Source organism: Amblyraja radiata, chromosome 11 (assembly GCF_010909765.2).
Source record: "Amblyraja radiata isolate CabotCenter1 chromosome 11, sAmbRad1.1.pri, whole genome shotgun sequence".
Lineage (NCBI taxonomy): Eukaryota > Metazoa > Chordata > Chondrichthyes > Rajiformes > Rajidae > Amblyraja > Amblyraja radiata.
In genome coordinates this window covers 8,996,648-9,020,999 of record NC_045966.1, presented here as the reverse complement: position 1 = coordinate 9,020,999, position 24,352 = coordinate 8,996,648, and the positions used below count along the sequence as shown (strand labels likewise).

At 44.3% G+C, this 24,352-nt stretch overlaps 1 protein-coding gene across 2 annotated transcripts in view; it reads right to left on the bottom strand.

Annotated features, from left to right (window-relative positions):
- fnip1 (folliculin interacting protein 1) overlaps positions 1 to 24,352 on the bottom strand; it is a 96,226-nt gene that overhangs the window by 17,696 nt on the left and 54,178 nt on the right. Inside the window, exons 7-13 of one of the 2 annotated variants that reach the window (XM_033029285.1) lie at positions 22,179 to 22,268; positions 14,376 to 14,447; positions 11,507 to 11,642; positions 8,346 to 8,547; positions 7,244 to 7,326; positions 3,856 to 4,002; positions 1,043 to 1,212 (exon numbers count right to left, since the gene is read on the bottom strand). In XM_033029285.1, the coding sequence (XP_032885176.1) occupies positions 1,043 to 1,212; positions 3,856 to 4,002; positions 7,244 to 7,326; positions 8,346 to 8,547; positions 11,507 to 11,642; positions 14,376 to 14,447; positions 22,179 to 22,268 (900 nt within the window). The remainder of the gene's footprint in view (positions 1 to 1,042; positions 1,213 to 3,855; positions 4,003 to 7,243; positions 7,327 to 8,345; positions 8,548 to 11,506; positions 11,643 to 14,375; positions 14,448 to 22,178; positions 22,269 to 24,352) is intronic. The other variant, XM_033029286.1, reaches the window with a different exon arrangement.

The following is a 24,352-nucleotide window of genomic DNA, read 5'->3' as shown; positions in this document are numbered from 1 at the left end:
CCACTCGATTAGATTTTCCATTCTGATAGAAGTATAAAAAATGATGATGCATAGATGGGGTAGTCAGAACAGGATGGAAATGTCTAGGATTGGACGGCATAACTGCAAGGTGAGAGGGCAATGTTTAAAGGGGATGTGCTGAGCAAGGTTTTTTTTTTTTTTAAACAGCGGGTGGTGAATGCCTGGAACCCACTGGCAGGGTTGTGGTTGAGGTAGATACGATAGCGGCATTTAAGAGGCTTTTAGATTGGAACATAGATGTGCAGTCCTGGAGGGATGTGTTTCACCTGCAAGTCGATAAGAGTTGGTGTTGGTATCATATTTGCACAGGCACTGTGGACCAACTCTCACCAACTTCTACAGATGCGCCATGGAAAGCATTTTATCGGGATGCATCACAGCTTGGTTTGGGAGCAGCTCCATCCAAGAGCGCAAAGAATTGCAGAGAATTGTTGGCGCAGCCCAGACGTCCACACAAACCAACCTCCCTTCATTGACTCAATTTATACCTCACACTGCCTCGGCAAGGCCAGCAGCATAATCAAGGACGAGTCGCACCCTGGCCACTCCCTCTTCTCCCCTCTCCCATCAGACACAAGGAACAGATGTGTGAAAACACACACCTCCAGATTCAGGGAAAGTTTCTTCATGCTGTTATCAGGCAACTGATCATCCTACCACAACTAGAGAGCAGTCCTGAGCTACAATCTAACTCATTAGAGACCCTCGGACTATCTTTGATCGGACTTTACTAGCTTTTATCATGCACCAAATGTTATTCCCTTATCATGTATCCGTACACTGTGAATGGCTCGATTGTAATCATGTATTTACTTTCCGCTGACCGGTTTTCAGTGTACCTCAGTTCATGTGACAATAAAATACACTAAAGAGTCTGTTCCTGTGCTATACTGTTCTATTAAAGTACTTAACTGTTCATTTGGATGAGTTGCTTGCACAGATGAAAATGAGTACAGCATCAAACACGCCAATTGTTACTGATTGTCCAATTTGCAAATGCACCTTTTCGAATAGAACATACCTAATTGGGCCCAGAGAGGATTATAGGGGTTGGATTTTGAAAGCATATCAACACTTCGAGAGGAATGTTTTTCCAGGAAAATCTTAATAGGTGGTTGACCATTTGGCATAACCGTGGGGACCCAGGCGAGATGATTGGTGAGCACAGCGGTGATCAGGGCTGGTAGAAATCTGATTCAAAGACAAAATGAAGATTTAAATCAGTCGGATAAATCACAGACACCAACATATACCAACATTTTTCTGTGTGCTTAAGCAAAGCATGAATTTCATTGTCCTATACAGGGACACATGACAATAAACTCACTTGAACTTGAACTTGATATACACAACTTGTGCATTTAACAAGAAGCACAGCGTATATCTTTATACAACAAAGAATATAAACACCAGACAAATATATCACGGCATCATTTCGATGAGAGACTAGAAGATGAGATGATAGAAGAGGTATAAATTGCATTCCCTTAATTTTACTCCAGACCATATGAGAGTCAAGAAGCCCCACAAAAACAGACACTTTGTGGAAGAACTTTTCAACTTTTTTGCTTGGACTACTGAAATTCAGAATCAGTAATCCAAAATAAACCTCTGCAATCATAAAGAAAGCTCAATGTTGCCGATGCGAAACCAGTAAGAGCCAAGTCAGTGAGTCACTAGCAAAGAAACAGCAGGGCTGGAAGCATCTGTAGAGGGAAATAGACAGAGAACATTTCTGGTCAGGATCCTTCTTCAAAGAGCCAAGTTAGTAAGTGGTTTGGATCTGGGTCAGTGTACAACACGCAAAACAACCAAGGGGAGATGATGGATAGTAGGTTTCGTTTAGTTTAGAGATACAGCACAGAAACAGGCCTTTTGGATCACCCAGTCCATGCCGACCAGCAATCTTTGCACACTAGTACTATCCAACACAAATTTTGTACCGAAGCCAATTAACCTACAAACCTGTACGTCTTTGGTGTGTGGGAGCAAACCGGAGCACCCGGAGAAAACTAACGCAAGTTACGGAGGGGAATTTACAAACTCTGTAGTTTACGGACAGCACCTGTAGTCAGGATCACACCCGGGTCTCTGGCGCTGTAAGGCAGCAACTCTACTGCTGGGCCACCATGCCAGTATACAATAAAATCTCAAGAAGGAACTGCAGATGCTGGAAGATCGAAGGTACACAAAATTGCTGGAGAAACTCAGCGGGTGCAGCAGCATCTATGGAGCGAAGGAAATAGGCGACATTTCGGAAGAAGGGTTTCGGCCCGAAACGTCGCCTATTTCCTTCGCTCCATAGATGCTGCTGCACCCGCTGATTTTTTCCAGCAATTTAGTGTACCTACAGTAAAATCTCAATCTTTTTTTCCTCCCAGATGAAAAAGAGGGAGTGATAGATTCTATATTTGAAGCGTCTCAACCTCAAACATTGACCATCCACATCCCTCTACAGATGCTGCCAGACCCACCCAGTTACTCCAGCAGACCTCCTGTACTTGCTTGAAGTGATGGACTTCTTCGTCTTTAAGGTGCAATTCCCTGCCCAACCACTGGATGGAGCAGGGGAGCCATTGGACTGAGGCAGAGTCCAGTTTTGCCTCCACACATTTCCATCACTGAGCACACACACACAAAATGCTGGAGTAACTCAGCGGGACAGTTTGTTGTAAGTGCTGATTGCAGTAGAGCCCCTGCCCGGTCATTCTATTACACATTACTATGAAGCACAAATTAACTAAAAACACGATTGCTTTTTTAAAACCACGGAGCTTTGAAGATTCAAACAATTAAAAAGTTGTTACAAATAAAAGTGGCCACATATAATGACATGTTATATTCTTTAAGTTATACGATACGATAGAACTTTATTTATCCCAGGAGGGAAATTGATCTACCGACAGTCATAAAACACAAGATACATGAAATTAAAGCGATGAGTGGAAAGGATTGGGGATGTGCAAAGATTGGAGGGGGTGGGGGGGGGGGTCAGTCAACACCTTTATATTCCACTTCTCTCCCCTCACTGATGCAGCCCACAATTGCAGAGTCATCCGAAAACGTCTGCAGGTGGCAGGAGTCCGAGTTATATCTGAAGTCCGAGGTGAAGATGGTGAACAGGAAGGGAGAGGGTGGGGTCCCTGTGTTGCTCACCAACATGTCCGAGACACAGTTCTGTAGCCTGGCAGACTGTGGTCGTCCAGTCAGTTAGTTGGTGATCCAGGATAGCAATGGAGCATCCATCGACATCTTCGTCAGTTTACTCCTGAGCTGTGCAGGCCGGATGGTGTTAAAAGCACTGGAGAAGTTATAGCTACAGGTTATAGCTACAGCTAAAGAGCAAATGTCCATCTACCTTGCAATAGGTGGAGGGAAAAAGTTAGCTTCTCTTTAACCAGCTTCATTGCGGAGATGTTGAATGTTCAACAGAAATGTTTGAAAGCAATAATTTAGACTTTAGAGATACAGCGCAGAAACAGGCCCTTCGGCCCACTGAGTCCGTGCCGACCAGCGATCCCCATACACTAGCACTATCCTACACACAAGGGACAATATACACTTTACAGAAGCCAATTAACCTACAAGCTTGTATGTCTTTGGAGTGTGGGAGGAAACCAGAGCACCCGGAGAAAACCAACACGGTTACAGGAAGAATGTACAAACTCTGTACAGACAGCACCTGTGGTAAGAATCGAACCCGGGTCTCTGGTGCTGTCAGGCAGCAAGTCTACCAGTGCGCCACCGTGCCGCGCTCTAAGCCACAACTGCTTGCTTCTTCCCTATAAACATTACTTCTATCAAAAGGCGTGAACAATTTTCTCAATACTTAACTGATTCTTTGAAGCTTGCTCCATCAATAATGCAAATTCTCTCATGAGCTGCTGACAAAGGAGGTTCTTTTCTGGTGCCCCCGACATCATCGACAACCACACAGGCTCTGTGATCCTGGGCATTGTGTAAAGATCAAGTATTGCTGTCCTAATTTGGGATGAAGCCGTAGACAAGGGAGAGAAAAAAATGGTCAAGTTATTGCAATGTGAACAAATCAAAATTTTATTGAGAAAGGCACTCTGAATGATGACGGCCAATGTGGTGGAAAGCCTTTTTGACCACCCTATCTAGCTGTGACACCACTTTCAAGGACCTATGCACCTGCACTCCTCAATTCCCTCTGCTCTACAACATTCCCCAGAACCCTATTGTTCACTGTGTAGTTCCTGCCCATGTTAGACTTTCCAAAATGCAACACCTCATATTTCTCTGTGTTGACTTCCATCAACCATTCCTATCCACCTGCCCAACCGATCAAGAACCTGCTGTAATTTTTGACAACCATCTTCACTATCTGCAATGCCACCCACTTTTGCGTCATCTGCAAACATGATATGTGCGTTCTCTTCCAAATCGTTGACAGAGATGGCAAACAGCAATGGGCCCAGCACCGAAGCCTGAGAACTAGTCAGAGATTATCCTTCCTCATTCCAGGCTTAATACAACAACAAAACCTGCTGCAGCTACACTGCTGGAGACACATCAGGAGAGTACAGTATCCATGCCTGCCCAAATATATAGCATATCATGCACTTGTGGTGATGAGAAGGCTGACTAGATTTCACTGAGCAACACGCTGCTTTCTATTCTTACAGTCTGTGGCATCAACTGCAAATGATATACAGTCCTCTAAAAGCTATCAAATTCTCCTGGCACTCACCATCGCACACATGACCAGCTGCGAGGAACTTTAGATCCCAGGCAACTTAGTCTGCATCCAAAAACAAAGTAGTGTTCTCCACAGCTGCAGCAATTCTTTCACTTCAAAATGAAAAATGGATTATTTGTTTTCCTGTTTACAATCGGGACTAACAAACTGAAGAGAATCTTAGGAGAATCGTGCAAGTGTACTTGCTACAGCAACTTATCCAGATGGCCAAGCCACAGAGTCCGAACAAACGTCCAGTTTTGTGTAGTTCATAACAATATTTCCAGTTGTAAAGGTTGCTGGCAGTTACAAAGAGCAACAGTAATTCATTGCCTATAAATAGCACTGGCAGCAAAGGACTTGTGTAAGTACAGTAGTTGCAACAGCAGTGAGATAGCCTCTGCCTCAAGGACAAGACCTCAGAAGAAGCCTCGACTAGTAACTGGTCCTAGTTAAAAATGCTGGATGCATTTGTAGCGATTATAGTTTAGAAATATGGCGTGGAAACAGGCCCTTCGGCCCACCCAGTCCGCACCGACCAGCGATCTCCACACATGGACACTCACCCACACACACTAGGGATAATTTTACATTTACACCAAGCCAATTAACCTACACACCTCTATGTCTTTGGAGTGTGGGAGTAAACCGAAAATGTCGTAGAAAACCCACACGGGTCACAGGGAGAACGTTCAAACTCATTACAGACAGCACCCGTAGTCAGGATCGAGCCCGGGTCTCTGGCGCTGAAAGACAGTAGCTCTACCGCTGGGCCACCCAGATTTATCAAGCTTGGTTTTGTCTTATTCCAGACTTCAGCAAAATGAAGATTTCTTTTCACAGCCAATTTGTTCTCTGTACAATAAGTTACTGACAATATCATATCCTGCCCTGAGATCAGTTGCCTTGAATAGAGCCTGCATAACACAACAAAATCATCTTCCACAAGAGAGCTCTGAATGTCACCACCTGTTGGGAGTCCAAGGATCGAAAGAACAATGAATATTGAACAAATAAAGTCGGGCTATTATACAGGTTAGAAATCACTTTGTGTATTGAAAAGCTCAAGTAATTTCAGACTCTGAATAAGTTTAAGAACATCAATGATACAAGCATCAATTTATCAATGAATCTCTCAACATTACTTTTCAATTTGAACCATAGGATAACATATTTTGATGTTCACCGAACTTAGATAATCAAAATCACTAAACAGGTGTAAACTATTGTCCATTATAGATTTAAGTTTTACATGGAATGCTTTATTAGTGTGTTGTGTTTAGTTTAGTTTGGAGATACAGCATGGAAACAGGTCCTTCAGCCCACGGAGTCCACACCGATCATCAATCACATTATATTAGCTCTGTTATCCCACCTTCTCATCCACTCCCTTCACACTTTACATGGACAGAAGGTAGTTGAGGCCAGTTCAATGGCTATATTTAAGAGGGAGTTAGATGTGGCCCTTGTGGCTAAAGGGATCAGGGGGTATGGAGAGAAGGCAGGTACAGGATACTGAGTTGGATGATCAGCCATGATCATATTGAATGGCGGTGCAGGCTCGAAGGGCCGAATGGCCTACTCCTGCACCTATTTTCTATGTTTCTATGATAGGACAAGTTTGGAGGGACATGGACCAAACGCAGGCAGGTGGAACCGGTGTAGCTGGGACATGTTGGCCGGTGTGGGCAAGTTGGAGCGAAGGGCCTGTTTCCACACTGGTATCACTCTATGACTATTTCTAGGGGGCAATTTACAGAGGGCCAATTAACTCACAAACCTGCGCGTCTTTGGAATGTGGGAGGAAACCAGAGCATCCAGAGGAAACCCAAGTGGTCACAGGGAGAACGTGCAAACTCCAGACAAACAGCACTCGAGGTCAGGATTGAACCCGGGTCTCTGGCATTGTGAGGTAGCAGCTCTACCAGGTGTGCCACTGTGCCGCCCTATATTGTGCTACTACTCGGACACTTCACCGACTTTGATGAATGGCAGACCTTGCACTAATCAGAGACGGAGGAGGCAGTGAAAATGCAAAAGTTAATTATTTCAGGATCATCAGTTTTAAAATTCTGCATTGGCTAATTTCAGAGGAAATGTATCTTTAAGCAGGACTTCTGTAGTGATTGCAGCAAACAGAACCTTTAAAAATAAACCTCTCTCTCTGTCCCTCCCCCACCCTAGTCATCATACTAGTTTCACTGTCATCCTGTCGAGTTTCACTCATATAACTCGTTATCATTTAGCCACAGCCAACACTGGACCCTCGTAGGCCCCACCATTCCTTGATCATGGTTACTTTTTTTGCATATCTTTCATTCATTTGTTCTATACCTCTCCACATCATCGTCTATATCTCCCATTTCTTTCTCCCCTGACTCTGTCCGAAGAAGGGTCTCGACCCGAAACGTCACCTATTCCTTTTCTCCAGAGATGCTGCCTGACCTGCTGAGTTACCCCAGCTTTTTGTGTCTATTTTCAAGTGCGCACGGTACATAAACGTATTATTAAAATATTCACCTGAATTCATTTAAAGCATCCACTATCTTGTTGCAACCGACACGCTGGTTTGTCTCAGAAATTCTATTTCGCAATTTCATCGCCTGGAAAGAAGAAATCAAACTCTCAGTCGGGTGCCCAAGCAAATTACACTTGTTCACTAAATGTCCAGGGGTTTATATGGGAATGCAAAACTTTGCAAGATTTCCGATCAATCTATTAACACTGCTCCAGCGGCTTTCTAACTCATACCTCATGTATAAAGCGCTACACATTGGATACGATACTCGTGAGAGGGTGGGCTGGCTGTGTGTTTCACTTTTTAACATGAATGGCTGTGGAGTCTCTTTACATGTCAGTGCACAGAGGTGCTGCCTGACCCGCTGAGTTACTCCAGCCTTTTGTGTCTATCTTCACTTTAAACCAGCATCTGCAGTTCCTTCCTACACTCTTTAAATGTCTCATTGCCAAAGCGTTCCAGTTAGGAAGTGTCTGGTTCCATTCATCTCGTACAATGGTAACTTCAGCCAGTTACTGTCTTTCAGGACTGTGCTAACAGATGGCTAAAGATACTTTCGCGACAGGGAACTGAAACGTCCTCTTCCCAGCTAGAGAGCGGTCCTGACCTTCCATCTACATCATTGGAGACCTTCGATCCGTCTTTAATCAGACTTTATTGGAATTTATCTTGCCCTATACGTTCTACCCTTCATCGTGTATCTGTACACTGTGGACGGCTTGATTGTAATCACGTATTGTCTTTTCACTGACTGGATAGCAACAAAAATGCTTTTCACTGTATACGTGACAAGCCAAACCAACCTAAAACGAAACTTAAGCTAATTTTAAGATGATGCGGAAAGGAGGGAGAACAGAAGTATGTGAGAAGATGGGGGGGGGGGGGGGGGAGAGAAATGACCAGATGGAGTTAGGATAAAAACAGTGGTAAGGACATGAATGAGAGACGGAAAATTAATTTTTGTTTTAGTAAATAGAAGATGAGTAGATAGCACGCAGGAAAATGCATTTCGCTGTACCTCGGTACACGTGACAATAATAAGCTAAAAGGATTAAAACCATGCATTGCCACTTCACAATTAGCAGGAGGACGTCACACTGGTACCTGCTCAATAGCAAACTTCAGTCGGTTCACGTGACTCTCAAAAAGAGGAAAATGCGCAAAGAAGAATTCATGAAACTTGTGGTTCTCCTCCTCAACCTGAGATAGTGAAAATATGATGCCAATGGCAATCTTCTTTTTCCGAACAATGGAAGGATTGGAACTGCAGCTTTCGTCAGACATGTTAAAACTCTCCTCCACGGACCTGCAAGACAACATCGATTTTCTTGAGCACAATAGCGGACGGATGTCTTTAAATCAATTACATAGAGGAAATATCAAAAATATAATCTAACTTCAGGCGAAATGTAGTCACAAAAGAGATTAGAAACAAAAAAAACGGCATTAGTGTCGACTGCGCAGGTACCTGCCCAATTATGATAGACACAAAGAGCTGGAGTAACTCAGCGGGTCAGACAACATCCCTGGAGAAAAATAGATGACGTTTTCAGTCAGTTAAACTAAACTAAACACGGGTTATTGATTGGGGACGATCAGCCATGATCACAATGAATGGCGGTGCTGGCTCGAAGGGCCGAATGGCCTCCTCCTGCACCTATTCTCTATGTTTCTATGAGATCGTCTCGACCCGAAATGTCACCTATTCTTTTTCTCCAAACATGCTGTCTGACCCGCTGAGGTACTCCAGCTTTTTGTGTCTATCTTCAGTATAAACCAGCATCCGCAGTTCCTTCCTACACATATGCCCCCAATTATTTCATTGCAACCTGTTGCTCTCCCTCAGTGACGTCCCATTATTCCACCACCCACGTACAATGAAGAAAATTTGCAGTGGGCAATTAACCTGCAAGCCTGCAGATCCTTTGGACTTCCAGTGACACTCACGGGTTTGATCCTGACTACGGGTGCTGTCTGTACAGAGTTTGTATGTTCTCCCTGTGACTGCGTGGGTTTTCGCCAGGTGCTCGCTCCTGTTTCCTCACAAACTCCAAATTACTCCAGCATTTTGTGTCCAGCTTTGGTTAATTTCAAGATGGACAAGATATGGTGTAGAGGAAAGAACTGCAGATGCTGGTTTATGGTAGTGCCTTGAGTTTTGGACACGAGTGTAGTAAAGAAGGCAAAGCACAACTTTCTTTGTTGATGTGTCTCCTGATAGTTTTGTATCGCATCATTTGCTGAGAAGACTGTAGGGCTTTCACGCCCACGTTGGTTTGGCATACAGCTTGTCACTGCTGGCCACTTGCCAGTAGCCTCACGACAAGGTCCAGCCACAAGATCTCAATTACAACTCCAAGGTCAGACGCACTCATTGGCCTTATCTGCATGGGTTATGATTGGTGACAATGTAGGTAAAAGGGGCTTCTGGAATAAGCGTGACCCAAGGTGTCCGGCTCAGCTAAGTTTCGTTGTCGTTTGTTTGAGTCTTCAAAGAAACCGTTGTGTTTACTCGAGGATGCAGTGCAAGCCTTCAACGCCGCTAACGCAACTATACTGGTCCATCAGGGGCCCAACGCCTTATTTTCACGCCGTGGGAGCCATCGTGGAGCTGCGATTCGATGGCAGGTGGGAGCCTCTGGCATTTTTTTTGGGTAAAATTATCACCCACTCAGATGAGCTACAGTAGGTTTGGGCGAGAACTTTTGGCCAAGTACCTCGTCGTCAAGCATTTCCGCCATCTGTTGGAAGGCCGTCCCTTCACTATTTATACCGATCGCCAACCGCTCACATACACTGCTCGTACAAGTGTGGGCAGAGGAGCGCAATTCGAGTTTGCGCTGTTTCAAACACTAACCGACCTCTTGGGTACGAACTGGATTCGAACACCTGTGTATCATCCACAAGCCAACGGCCTGATTGAAAGGCCAGTTGCAAGCCGCTCTGGAGTGAACGGTTGCCTTTGGTTCTGCTTGGCATTCGTACGGCGGTGAAGGCAGACCTAGGATGTTTGTCGGCGGAAATGGTTTACGGCACAACTCTGAAGCTGCCCGGCAAATTTGTCGAACCACTCCCCCCCCCCCCCCCCTGACAGATAGATCCTATGATCCAAACAGGTATGTCGATCGATCGATCACGGCGAACTATGCAGCTCCTCAGGCCAACACCTTCAATGGTCAACGTGCCTGCTGACCTCCAACGCTGCACACACGTTTTGGTCCGACACAGCGCCATCCGCTGACCTCGTCAGCAAGCATACGATGGCCCTTACCTAGTCATCCAACGCATACCCAAAAGTTTAGTGATCTATCGGAACGGAAAAACTAACACCGTATCCGTCGACCGGTTAAAGCCAGCATACGTCGAGAACCAACCGACTGCCTCACCCACCGAACCGGCAAAGTCACAAGACCCCAACACATCCTGTCAAAGACCCCCCACAGTGTAGTACCAAATAAGATCAGGACGTAAAATCAACCCGCCAGACCGCTACGGGGCAGGACAAAGCCAGGCAGCCGCCATCTTGTATCACTCGGTGGCTGAGGGGGGAGATGTGGCGCCTTCATACCCACGTTGGTTTTCAATACAGCCACTGGCGACTCGCCAGCAACCTCACGAGAAGGTCCAGCCACAAGAGCTCAGTAACAATTCCAAGGTCACACGCACTCATTGGCCTTATCTGCACACGGGTTATGACAATGTAGGTAAAAGGGGCTTTCTGAAATAAACATGACACAAGGCGTCTGGCTCAGCTAAGTGTCGTTTGTTCTTTGCTTTTTGTGGTGGGATTCAGTAGATCCTACAAGACAGTTTGTATACGTCTTTGTCTACAAAGCCCTCAATGGGCTTGCCCCCACCTACATAAAAAGTCTTCTCACCCACCACTCCACCTCCAGGCCCCTCAGATCGGCCGACTTGGGGTTGCTGAATATCCCGCGGTCTAGGCATAAGCTCAGGGGCGACCTCGCCTTTGCGGTTGCAGCCCCTAGACTGTGGAACAGCATCCCCCCTTCCCATCAGAACTGCCCCCTCCATCGACTCCTTTTAAGTCAAGACTAAAGACTTATCTATACGCCCAAGCCTTTCCTGACGTCCTCTGAGTGAGGGCTACATGTATATATGTATGTAGTTTGTTTTGTTGTGTTATTCTTATAACAAATGTAAAGCACTTTGGCCAACGAGAGTTGTTTTTTAAATGTGCTATATAAATAAATGTGACTTGACTTTCTTTCTTTCGTTCTCCGATTGAACAATGTCACACTTACCACCTGGGGAAAACTCCGTTTTCAAGGCTGGTGTTCTTACTGCGCCGCCAACGACGGTGGTAACTGCTCGCGCAGCTACTCGGCAACGAGGAACTTGGTGAAGGGAAGGGCGTGATCAGCAGGCTGCTCAGGGAAGCTGCAGAAAAGATGAGCAAAAGTAGAGATGCATTAAGCAGCAGCGCCTTACACACTTCCCCAATCAATTTGGGATTGCAGTTCAATAGGAGGCAAAGCTAATTCCCATTGTTCCCATCCCAATGCAGATCCAAAAACTAGCTGTATATTTTTGGAAAAAAAACAACAAAAACTCGAGAAAGCAACTAAAAGTATTTAAAGGGAGACACAAGGAACTGCAGGTGTTGGAATTTTGAGCAAAGCTCAAAGTGCTGGAGGATCTCAGCGGGTCAGCATCTGTGGACATATGACGTTTCGGGTTGCTACCCTTCTTCAGAGGTTTTTCTTCAGTCTGAAGAAGGGTCTCCACTTAAAATATAATTTTGCGAATTCCCTCCACAGATGTTGCCTGACCCACTGAGTTGCTCCAGCACTTTGTAACTGGCTACTGGTATTTTATCATTTTGTTTTTAAAAATGAGAAAAATGGGCAACTTTTTAATTGTTTAGCCTCAATATTTAATTTAGTTTAGTTTAGGGATACAGCACGGAAACAGGCCCTTCGGCCCAACGATGCCGCGCCAACCAGCAATTCCTGCATAGCAACACTATTCTACACACTAGGGGACAATTTACGATCTTTGCCAAAGCCAATTACCCTGCAAACCTGCACGTCTTTGGAGTGTGGGAGGAAACCGGAGCGCCCGGGGGAAAACGCACGCTGTCAGAGGGGGAATGTGCAAACTACATGCAGACAGTACCCGTAGTTAGGATTGAACCCGGGTCTCTGGCGCTGTAAGGCAGCAACTCTGCCGCGACGCCACTGTGCGACCCCATATTATTATTAAAAACTCAATCAGATGGAGAGGAGTAACGTTGTCCTCCATGCAATGAATTGGACATTAATTTTGTGCTGAAATTTGGTCAGTTCCCTGAATAGACACTGGAGAACACATTAGGAACAGTGTTCTTTAACCACATAGGTACGACTTCCTAGTGTGATTTTCCCTCAGTTCACCTCTATACTGGGAGAAGCCTACAACAGGGTTTTCTTGACGGTCACTTGATTAATGATTGGTCACAATCCATTTACAGGGTTAATAACGCTGCAGGTAATCAGCTTGGAAACAACATCCCAAAGCAGAATCAATAGAATTGAACCGCGACATGCAATTATTGGGAGTGTTAAAAAAATGAATTTGAATACTTTTATATTATAGATATTTTAGTGTTAGATACTTTATGATTCAAAAAGTCTCTCTATTTTCGAACAAACCATTTAAATTAATTTTGGCTAGATTATAACAAAAACATAGAAGCAGTAGTAGGCCATTCGGCTCTTCCAGCCAGCACGCCATTTAATATGATCATGGCTGATCATCCAAAATCAGTACCCCGTTCCTGCTTGATTCCCATATCCCTTGATTCCGTTAGCCCCAAGAGCTATATCTAACTCTCTCTTGAAAACATCTAGTTGATTAGCCTCCACTGCCTTCTGTGGCAGAGAATTACACATTCACAACTCTCTCAGTGAAAAAGTGTTTCCTCATTTCAGTCCTAAATGGCCTACCTCTTATTCTTAAACTGTGACCCCTGGTTCTGGACTCTCCCAACATCGGGAACATGTTTCCTTCATCTAGCCTGTCCAATCCCTTATGAATTTTATATGTTTCTATAAGATCCCCTCTAATCCTAAATTCTAGTGAATATAAACCCAGATGATCCATTCTTTCATCATATGTCAGTCCCACCATCCCGGGAATTAACCTGGTGAACCTGGTGCACTCCCTCAATAGCAAGAATATACTTCCTCAAATTAGGAGACCAAAACTGTACACTGCATAACAGCCTTGCCATATGAGAATACAAAATACTGTACAACCCAGGGTGGCAAGTTTTTAAAATGTTTCTTTAAGGTTATTTATTAGGAAGTTTTTTGTTTTTTTTAAACTTACACAACAGCCACCACAATAAAAAAAATGTGTTACTATTCACTGTTTTCAGACATTTCAATGTATTTAATAGCTATGTGATTTGAGTATAAGAGCAGGGAGGTTCTACTGCAGTTGTACAGGGTCTTGGTGAGACCACACCTGGAGTATTGCGTACAGTTTTGGTCTCCTAACCTGAGGAAAGACATTCTTGCCATAGAGGGAGTACAGAGAAGGTTCACCAGACTGATTCCTGGGATGTCAGGACTTTCATATGAAGAAAGACTGGATAGACTCGGCTTGTACACGCTAGAATTTAGAAGATTGAGGGGGGATCTTATAGAAACTTACAAAATTCTTAAGGGGTTGGACAGGCTAGATGCAGGAAGATTATTCCCGATGTTGGGGAAATCCAGAACTAGGGGGTCACAGTTTAAGGATAAGAGGGAAGTCTTTTAGGACCGAGATGAGAAAATCATTTTTTACACAGAGAGTGGTGAATCTGTGGAATTCTCTGCCACAGAAGGTAGTTGAGGCCAGTTCATTGGCTATATTTAAGAGGGAGTTAGATGTGGCCCTTGTGGCTAAAGGGATCAGGGGGTATGGAGAGAAGGCAGGTACATGATACTGAGTTGGATGACCAGCCATGATCATATTGAATGGCGGTGCCGGCTTGAAGGGCCGAATGGCCTACTCCTGCACCTATTTTCTATGTTTCTATGTAGAAGCATTTCTACAAATACTGAAGGCCTTGCTTCCTAGCGATCACCATTAGATCTCACCATAAACATTACTGCCATCAACGATGACTCATTTAATACTTACCAGATCGTGTAATGCCACTGTCACGGTCTTCGTCGATTCCTCTACTGGGCATGTCCATGGGGGTGCTGTGAACTGTAAACGTCAGAAGTGGTCAACATTTCTCATCTTACCATCGACTAACCTACTCCCGGCCCCAACAACAGCTGGTCCACACCACAGTGCAACAAAAATTATCAGGTTGTGAAACAGGCAAGCTTCGAATGATCCCACCTTGGTATTGTGGCATGCGGACTAGACTCACAACACGTGCATCAGCATGCAGTACACGAGCAAGTGATTGAAGATTTCCAATGTTGCTATTATTCTTACTGATCCACCACCACCAACACCACAATCAGGTCAGCGTTGAAACAAATCAAAATCATTTATTTTGATGATTCACATGAAGTTGATTATGAAGTTTTGATTATTCAAATAAAATGATTGTACTTCAGAATGCAAGCATTTTGTAACACTTTACAAGACAAGGTAATAACTACTGAAAAGCAACATTCCACATTCCTATTCTAGATTGCGTATTTGTTAATTCATATATTTTCTTTCCATCTTAAGAATTTAATTGAGAGCTAGCAATTTACAAAGGCCAATATGCTTCAAACGATTACAAATCAGCTAGCTCGTGTTTTTTGGAGAAACGAGGAACTGCAGATGCTCGAGTCTTGAGCAAACCACAAAGTGCTGGAAGATCTCAGCTGGTCAGGCAGCATCTGTGGAGGGAATGGAAAGGCATCGTCTCAGGTCGGGACTCTTCTTCTGACCCCCATCTTCAAAGTCTGAAGAAGGATTCCGACCCGAAATGTCGTCAGGCCATTCCCTCTGTTGGAGCGTAGACACAAAGATCTGCAGATGCCGGTTTACAAATAAAAAAGACACAAAGTGCTGGAGCAACTCAGCAGGTCATGCAGCATCCTCGGATGGGTGATGTTTTGAGTCAGGATCCTTCTTCAGACCTGAAATGTCACCTATCCGTGTTCTCCAGGGATGCTGCCTGACCCACTGAGTTGCTCCAGCATTTTGTGTCTAGCTAGTGTTTTCTGCTAACAAAGACCACAAATCTCTGCTTCCTTTCACCAGTTCCCCTCAGCTCCTCACATAAAGTCATTGAATGAATAATATTCACAGCTCAACAAGTCACTGCCCCGACTTGACCAGTGCATCAGTCGTTAATTTGGTCATTGTCTTTACACTGCAACCAATCAGCGTTACAAAATGATTAGTTGCCAACTCTCAGTCAGGGCACCCTCCTTGCAGTACTGGCTCACAATCTATATCATCAATACCGATAAAATTACAGGATCCTTCCTCTCCAGACCTTGGAACATAGAACAGTACAGCACAGGAACGGGCCCTTCGGCCCACAATGTTTGTGCTGAACACGGTTCCTAGCTGAACAGATCTCATCTGTAATTTGGAAGAATGGAGCTAAATAGTGCCTGATGCAATGGGCGTGATTGGATCCCTGGGGGTTTACTGAACATTATGCAGTGACAACTCGTATAGTTCTTCTGCGGATGAGTCCAACATGATACCTTTGTTTGTTAAAGTGTCTCTTCATCATCTTGTGGACCCCCGTTGCCCATTGCCACACCCTTACTACCAACGGTCTCTGGCTTCTTTCCAACTGATATTTACTCCGATATTTCAAAGTTGTACAAAATACGGCAAATCTTCATTATTTTTCAGACGCGCATTGAGGTCCATAGCGCGGCCTCGAGTCAGTCCAAAGATGCTGAGTCAATGTCCCAGCACATCTCAGATGCTGACTTACTCAGGCAGCACCTCTGGAAAACGTGATAGATGACGTGTGTGTGTGTGGCAGGACAAAGCCTGGCAGGCAATAGGTTGATACAAGTGAGAAGTGGTTTTTGATAGTCAGATGGTTGGACGAAAGGCAGAGATGAAAGTACAGAAGGCACGAGACAGAAGGATTGAAGAGTTGCAATACTAATCCTAGTTCACAGTGAAGCTTCAGCTCACTAGTCAATAGTGCTTTATAAATACTAATAAAGATTTGTATGAGCATGTGGATTCATTTTGTTTCAAGTAGATAATGAAATAGGCCTGATTTGGCAAATCAACCTTGACTTGGGAACCCTGCCACTTGGTAAAAGCTCTGTGACCTCATTCAGAAGATGTTTTCTCTCTGGAGGGTAGATTGTCAGTCCTCGCACACAAAGCATTTGATACTTGCTCAATGCATGCTTGAATATCTGATCAAACGATCAAGTGCATGTTATTCATGGACGATTCCTTGCCGACAGATGCTATCAAGTTTGATACAATGGTGAACTCGGAGTCACATGAGCCATCACACAGGCAATTGGCCTAGATAAGTGTCTGCAGCTAAATATGAGATTCCGACAATGAAAGGGGGAAAATGAAAAAGGTGCAAAAATACTTTCTGTCCAAGATATAACGGTGGCACAGTGGCATAGCAGTAGAGCTACTGTCTTTCAGCACCAGAGACCCGGGTTCGATCCTGACTATGGGTGCTGTCTGTACAGAGTTTGTATGTTCTCCCCATGTTCTCCGACATCCTCGGTTTCATCCCACACTCCAAAGATGTATAGGTTTGTGGGTTAATTGGCTTGGAATAAATATAAAAAATTGGTGTGTGTGTGTGTGTGTACGGGGTAGTGTTAATGTGCGGGGATCGCTGGTCATCGCAGACTCGGTGGGCCGAATGGCCTGTTTCCTTGCTCTATCTCCAAACTAAACTAAGATATAAATTAACCCGTTTTTTATTTCAATTTTTCCACAGAAGTTCACTTCCAAATTCAAAGGATTCCATTAGGCCAGAAGACACAGGAACACCAGCAAACAAACTTGTTATGATAAGTCTGTTTGAAATAAGATGGCTCTAGGAAAGGAATGGCATATAAAAGCCTTGCAATAGTACAAGGAAAAGTTTACCAATGAGATCATCAAGACATGACAAAAAAATGTATAATCTCTGGGAAATCTGCTAATTCAGAAGCCAAATTAGACTGAAAGTATCTCCATAAAGAAGCCAGCTGCTAAGCCTTTCATAAGATTGTCACATAGACAGAGGTAACCGCACTTTAGACGAACTGCGGAATCTTCTAAATTACTTGTTCAGATATCAGGTATGTGGCGTTCCATAACTTGCAATCAGATTTAGTAATATAACCCAGAATTGACCGATGGCAAGTGGGCCCTTGTGAAAGGAATCTGAAAAGCAATCCAAAAATAGCAACTGTTTTATCCAAGCTTAACAATTCACAACTCTTTGTCCTCTCGGGCTCACACCTGTCTCTCTGGCCTTTATCCAACAATCTGCCTCTCAAATAATCGCCACACCTGTGTTCGCACATTTCTGGCCAAGCTCTGTCCTGCCCCATCTCTATCACAGCCTTCTTTGCCACCCCTCTTCAATCAGTCGGAACAAGGCGGAGGGAGTGGGGAGGCAAGAAAGAAAGGGCGGTGGATGAATGGAACGAGCTGCCAGACGAGGTAGTTGAGGCAGGTACTACCCCAATGTTTCAGCAGCAGTTAGATAGGACAGGTTTAGAGGGATATGGGCCAAACGCGGGCACGTGGGACTAGTGTAGATGGGGCATGTTGGTCAGCATGGGCAAATTTCCACACTGTATGACTCTAAGAGTTCTGACCCGAAAAGTGGCCTCTCCATGTCCTCCAGAGATGCTGCCTGACCCGCTGAGTTACTCCAGCATTCTGTGTTGATCAAAAATCAAAAGGTTTAAGTTAAAATCAATCTAAACCTTTCACTATTTGGTACTTTTCAATGAGGTCCCCCCTCATTCTTCGAAACTCCAGCGAGTAAAGGGCCAGGGCCGTCGGGGAAGACAGTGACTGGAGATCAACAGCTGATCAGGGAAACTACGAAGGGTTAATATCAAAGGGCAAAGATACGCTGAATATACTGTAAGGCGTCAGCAAAATCATGTGAACAATATCACATGAATATTCTGCTGCGGTGACATCAGCAGCATACAAAAGAGGAAGAAAAAAATAATTTAGGACATTCCAAAGATTATTCCATCAAATTATATTTTTTATAGATCTTCCAGCTGAAATAATCAGGTTCAAAGATTTTTTCCACATTTTCACAAACCTCATTATTCCAGCACTAGATGTGCCCAGGGCTTCTGATAACAACGGGGAAATCTCTCTCAATCACGAACATCTTTCTCCCTCGTAAACCTGAAGTTTCCAAATTGTTTCACAAGGCTACTTCCAATCATTCCAGGTAGCATTTCCATCAGAATAAAGGAAAGTGTGAGGCGATATGTTGTGCAAAGACTAATAAGCCCACGGTGTAAACATTAAATGGTAAACGCCAGAAAGTATTGAGAAACAGAAGGATCTTAGAGGACAGAAAAGGACACAAAATGCTGGAGTAACTCAACAGGTCAGGCAGCATCCCAGGAGAACATGGGTAGGTGACATATTAAGACGAGACCTTTCTTCAGACTGATTGTGTGTGGGGGGGGGGGGGGGGGGGGGCGGAGAAGAAAGCTGGAAAAAGAGGCAGGGCAAAGCATGACAGGTAGCCAAAGAGCAGCAGTAATCGCAGAGGGGGAATCAATGAGAGAGGGTCTCTCCTAGAGTACGTCCAATGATCGCTGAAAGGGGTAGCGCAAGTAGAAAAGGTGGTGAAGGGGAGGAGTTCTGCAAAACTCTCCCTGCTCCCCCTCCGATTCCTACAACCAATGGCAGACTGGGTCTAAAAATATTGGTTGCCAGGAGACAAAGGGGGCCCCACTTCATCAGGGGCCCACTTGCCATCGGGCAAGCTGACATCCTGGCCAGTCCGCCACTGCCTACAGCTCTACGGCCATGTTTTAACCCGAGCCACAGCCACGTGCGTTTCCTCTGCATTAGCCTCCATCTTGTGCCCCGTGGCTTCCAACTCCAGTTCCAAACCTCCCAGTTCAGACCCGACATGGGTTTCGTGTACCGACAGTACAGGGGATCTTAGAGGATTGGACAGGCTAGATGCAGGAAAAATGTTCCCCATGTTGGGGGAGTTCAGAAACAGGGGGTCACAGTTTAAGAATAAGGGGCAGACCATTTAGGACTGAGATGAGGAAAAACTTTTTCACCCAGAGTTGTGAATCTGTGGAATTATCTGCCACAGAAGGCAGTGGAGGCCATTTCACTGGATGTTTTCAAGAGAGAGTTAGATATAGCTCTGAGGGCTAACGGAATCAAAGGATATGGGGAGAGGGAGGGATAAGATGCAGGAGTGGAAAGTGATGAGGCCAGGTCTTTCACATTGAATCTCAGGTAGTAGTAGCTGGGTTACACCAAGCCAAGTATGAATGAATGAATAAGTTTATTGGCCATGTATTCACATACAAGGAATTTGCCTTGGTGCTCCGCCCACAAGTGACAACATGACATACAGTGACAGTTCGGAATGACACATAAAACATTGCATAACGCCAAGGAAGAATGCAACATAATGAATCAGATCGTGGGAAAAGTGTGGACTGGGCAATGAATTTCAACACAGTAGTGCGAGCTGATGTAGTTTTGAATGGCCACAGAAAGTAATACTTTAGTGTAGTAGTCGCAGAAGTGGATCTGCAATCACGCGTTACAACCGCTCCACTCTTTTATATCTCGACTCTGACAGCAACTTTTATTCTATCATGTGTCTGTACACTGTGAGTGGCTCAATACATGTATTGTCTTTCCGCGGACTGGTTAGCACGCAACAAAAGCTTATCACTGTTCCTCGGTGCAGGTGACAATATACTAAACTCATACGTGGGACAGAGTGGCAGAGGAATCAAGGGGTACAGATGATTAAATCAAACTCCTCAACACAAACAATCGAGCAAAGTAAAACAAAAGTTAACAAACCACTGGGGCTCATCACTGGACATACAGAAGTCAAACATAGTGATGCCAAATTTGTCAATGTGCACTGTACAGTGTACAGTCCTTGTGTATGAACAAGATGCTGCCCAAGCCAGACGACTCTCTGCATGCGGGTCCCAGAGGCTGATCTGCAATCACTCATTATAATCGCTCCACTCTTTTAGGATTCCCTATATCCTGTATCTGTACACTGTGGACGGCTCGATTGTAATCATATATAGTCTTTTCGCTGACTGGAAAACACGCAGCAAAAAGCTTTTCAGTTATAAGTCTTTCAGCCCATGGCATGAGCCATCACACATCAATCTACACTGTTCTGACTTTTACTCGCATATCCCTTATCAACTTGTGTAAGAAAGAACTGCAGATGCTGGTTGGGGGAATGGGAAATAAGTTGATAAGGGAAGGTAGACATAAAATGCTGGAGTAACTCAGCGGGTGAGGCAGCATTCCTGGAGAGAAGGAATGGGCGACGTTTCGGGTCGAGACCCTTCTTCAGACTGAAGAGGTGCTGCCTCAACCGCTGAGTTACTCCAGCATTTTGTGTCTACCTTCCCTTATCAACTTCCTTCCCATCCCCCATTCTGCATTAGGGACAATTTCCAGCAGTCATTTAACCGACCAATGTCTTTGGCATTGTGTGAGCACATGAGAGCCATCCAAGGGAAAGCATACGTCTCACAATGCAAACTTCACACAGATTTCACCCATGGTCAGGTTCAAAACTGGGTCTCTGGAGTGGCAGAGCAGCAGAACTGCAGGAAGGAACTGCAGATGCTGGTTATACCAAGGATAGACAAAACGCTGGAGTAACTCAACGTGTCAGGCAGCCTGAAGAAGGGTCTCGACCCAAAACGTCACCCGTACCTTCTCTCCAGAGATGCTGCCTGTTCCGCTGAGTTACTCCAGCATTTTCTGTCTATACCAGACTGGATGGGTCAGATGTCCAGTGCTATAAATTCAAAAAAATATATCCAGCACACAAGTTAAATACCAGAGACACAAAATGCTGGAGTAGCTCGGTGGTTCAGGCAGCACCTCTGGAGAAAAAGGATAAGTGACATTTCTTCAGACAGAAACGTCACCCGTCCTTTCTGTCCAGAGATGCTGCCTGACCCGCTGAATTACTCGAGCACTGTGTGTCTACCTTTGGTGCAAATCAGCACCTGCAGGTTTTTGTTTGTATGCAGGTTAAATAGCTTTGAAGGCAGGACGAAGGTGGGAATGGATGGTCAGCAGAGTTTCTTTGCTCTGAAAGTGTATTTAAGGGTACCCGTGCCTAATTGTAACATTGATATATAGAAACGACAGAAATACAGAAAAAACAGATTTCCTGAGTATTTATCAATGATGTAGAATTGACAAGGCATTCACCAGGTTGCATCTGGGGCTCATATTGTCGACCTCCCTGTGGTGAGCCCTGTCAACTGACCTCAGACAGGCGAACGGCAACAAACAGAGACAGCAGCAGCACCGCAGCTTGGCGCCAACCCCGAGCATCCGCCCTTTTTAGGGCGGGCACTTAGGGACTTCGAACAGGATGGCATCACCCTGCTGCAGACTTCTGCTGCCTCAAACGCAAGAAGAAGAAGGTTGCATCTTTGTGTGTGTGGAAGCAATTATACAAAGGCCAAGAGAACCAGCATGCAGGTGAGAAAGGGGGCATCTAACGAGAGCAGGTCGGATCCAAAGGAGAAGACAAAGACATGCACGCACTCGTTTCATATAAACATGCAAGTGCATCCCCAAAGATAGCAACACTCCCATAGCAATAATCAAATGATCAAAAAGCCCTTTTTTTAAAAAAGTTACGCGAATCAAATGTTGTACTTTGTTATTTTACAGCAGTTAAGAACCTCATTTCCACAGCTGCAGAGTACATGCGCAGCCAATGCACACCAGGGTCAGGGGGCTCGGAAACACTATGCAAACCTGCAAAGAAAGAAGCACTCCGGATGAGACGGAGCGGTGCTGCTTCAGACACACCCAGTGCCCTCCTGGGGCTGCAAAGCTGCGAGAAACCTACGGAACAAATGCGTAACCAAAAAAAGAAGAAGAAAAAACACAAGACAGAACAATGGGATTAGTAATGCTATCAGGCACAAGTTAGATAACAGCAAGGGCTTACTTTTTTCGAAAGCAAAAAGAAAGTCTGAATTCTTCTTTTCTAAATGAAAGCCAAATTATTTTTATTGTAAATGGAAGGTTTAAATAATTCTGGACCAAAACAGATTTAAATGCACATATACAAATGTAAACACACACCTCTTTACCTCTCAGCACTCGCTCTGTAAATTCAAAAAGGCTGAAGACAAAGGCTTGTCCATTGCTGACGAAAATGATTCTTTTAAGAAATAAAATTACCAAAACGGGGGGAAAAATAGGATAGTTTTTCTGTGAATGTTTGGGACAGGGACCAAAAGTGGGGGAAATATACTTAAGCTACTGCTTTAAAACTGGTTCAATGGATATTATCTAACAAGAATAAATTGTAACAAGTATAAAAACTTCAGTGATGAATTTGAAGGGCAAAAATGGGCATTTTCAGATCCAGCTTGTCAAGTTTGGTATAGGTTAGAGATGCAGCGTGGACACAGGCCCTTCGGCCCACTGAATCCACACTGACCAACGATCACCCTAGTTCTACATTGTCCCAGTTTCGCATACTACACAATAGGGACAATTTACACAAGCCAATTCACCTATAAGCCTGCACGCCTTTGTAGTGTGGGAGGAAACCTGAGCACCTGGAGAAACCCACGCAGTCACAGGGAGAACATACAAACTCCACATAGACAGCACCCGCAGTTATCAATGAAAATGACAATGTCTTCTTCATTTTCGTGTCCAGCAGTGTAAAAATAAATTATAACCATGATCATGTCATACAAACTAGAAATCTCCCCACCTATGATGGATTTTAAAATATTTTTTGATGAATATCAATTTAACATCTTTAATTCTTTTCATTACAAAGGTTATAAGATATACTGAAAAACAATAATTGCAATAAATAATCTCAGAAATAGGACAGCATCAACCAAAAGGAAATTGTGTTACAAATACAAGTATTAATAACATCATACATTTAAATAATCTATTTTAAATTTTTATCCCTGAACTTCAACAAGAGAAACTGTGCAAATGATTACATTCATTCATGTTCTCTGTCATGTTTTGTCCTTTAAGATATATTTTAAGTAACAGTATTAAAGAAGCAAAGATCGTGTTAAAATCACGCAGCAATAATAATGTGAATACTGCACATCATCACAGGCAGCAGTTAGCATCTTTAATCTTGCATACTGTAATGTTTTTAACTGCGGCAATTCCCCATGGCTTAGTTTAGATTCATTTAGTTTTGAGATACAATGTGGAATCTGACTCGTCAGTCCACGCCGACCATCCACACACTAGTTCTATCCCACACACTAGGGATAATTTACAGAAGCCAATTAACCTACAAACCTGTACATCTTTGAAATGTGGGAAAAAACTGGAGCACCCGGAGAAATCCCACGCAGTCACAAGGAGAACGTGCAAACTCCGTACAGACAGCACTCGAGGTCGGGATCGAACCCGGGTCTCTGGGATAGCGGCTCTACCCGCTGAGCCACTGTGGTGACCACCAGCATAACCCCTTCAAGACGGATTGAATTGGTTGATACAGCATGGAAACAGGGCCTTCGGCTCACCATCGATCATCCTTCACACTAGTTCTATGTTCCACCTTCTCACCCACTCCCAACACACTAGAGACAATTTATAGCAACAAATTAACCTACAAACCTGCATGTCTTTGTTTATATGGGGCAAAACCTGGAGCACTGGGAGGAAACTCAGCAAGAATGTCAAAGGGAGAACGTGCAAACTCCACACAGACAGCACCCGAGATCAGGATCGAAGTCTGGGGCTGTAAGATATATAGCGGCCCTACCAATCAATCAATCAATCAATCAACCTTTATTGTCATCTTGCAAGCAACAGTTGTACAGTGCAAAATGAAAAGACGTTTCCCAGGGAATACCGGAGCATCGCACATGAAATTTAAAACATAATAACACTAAAAACAATCCAGTCCCTGATGGAACAGTATAAATAGTTAA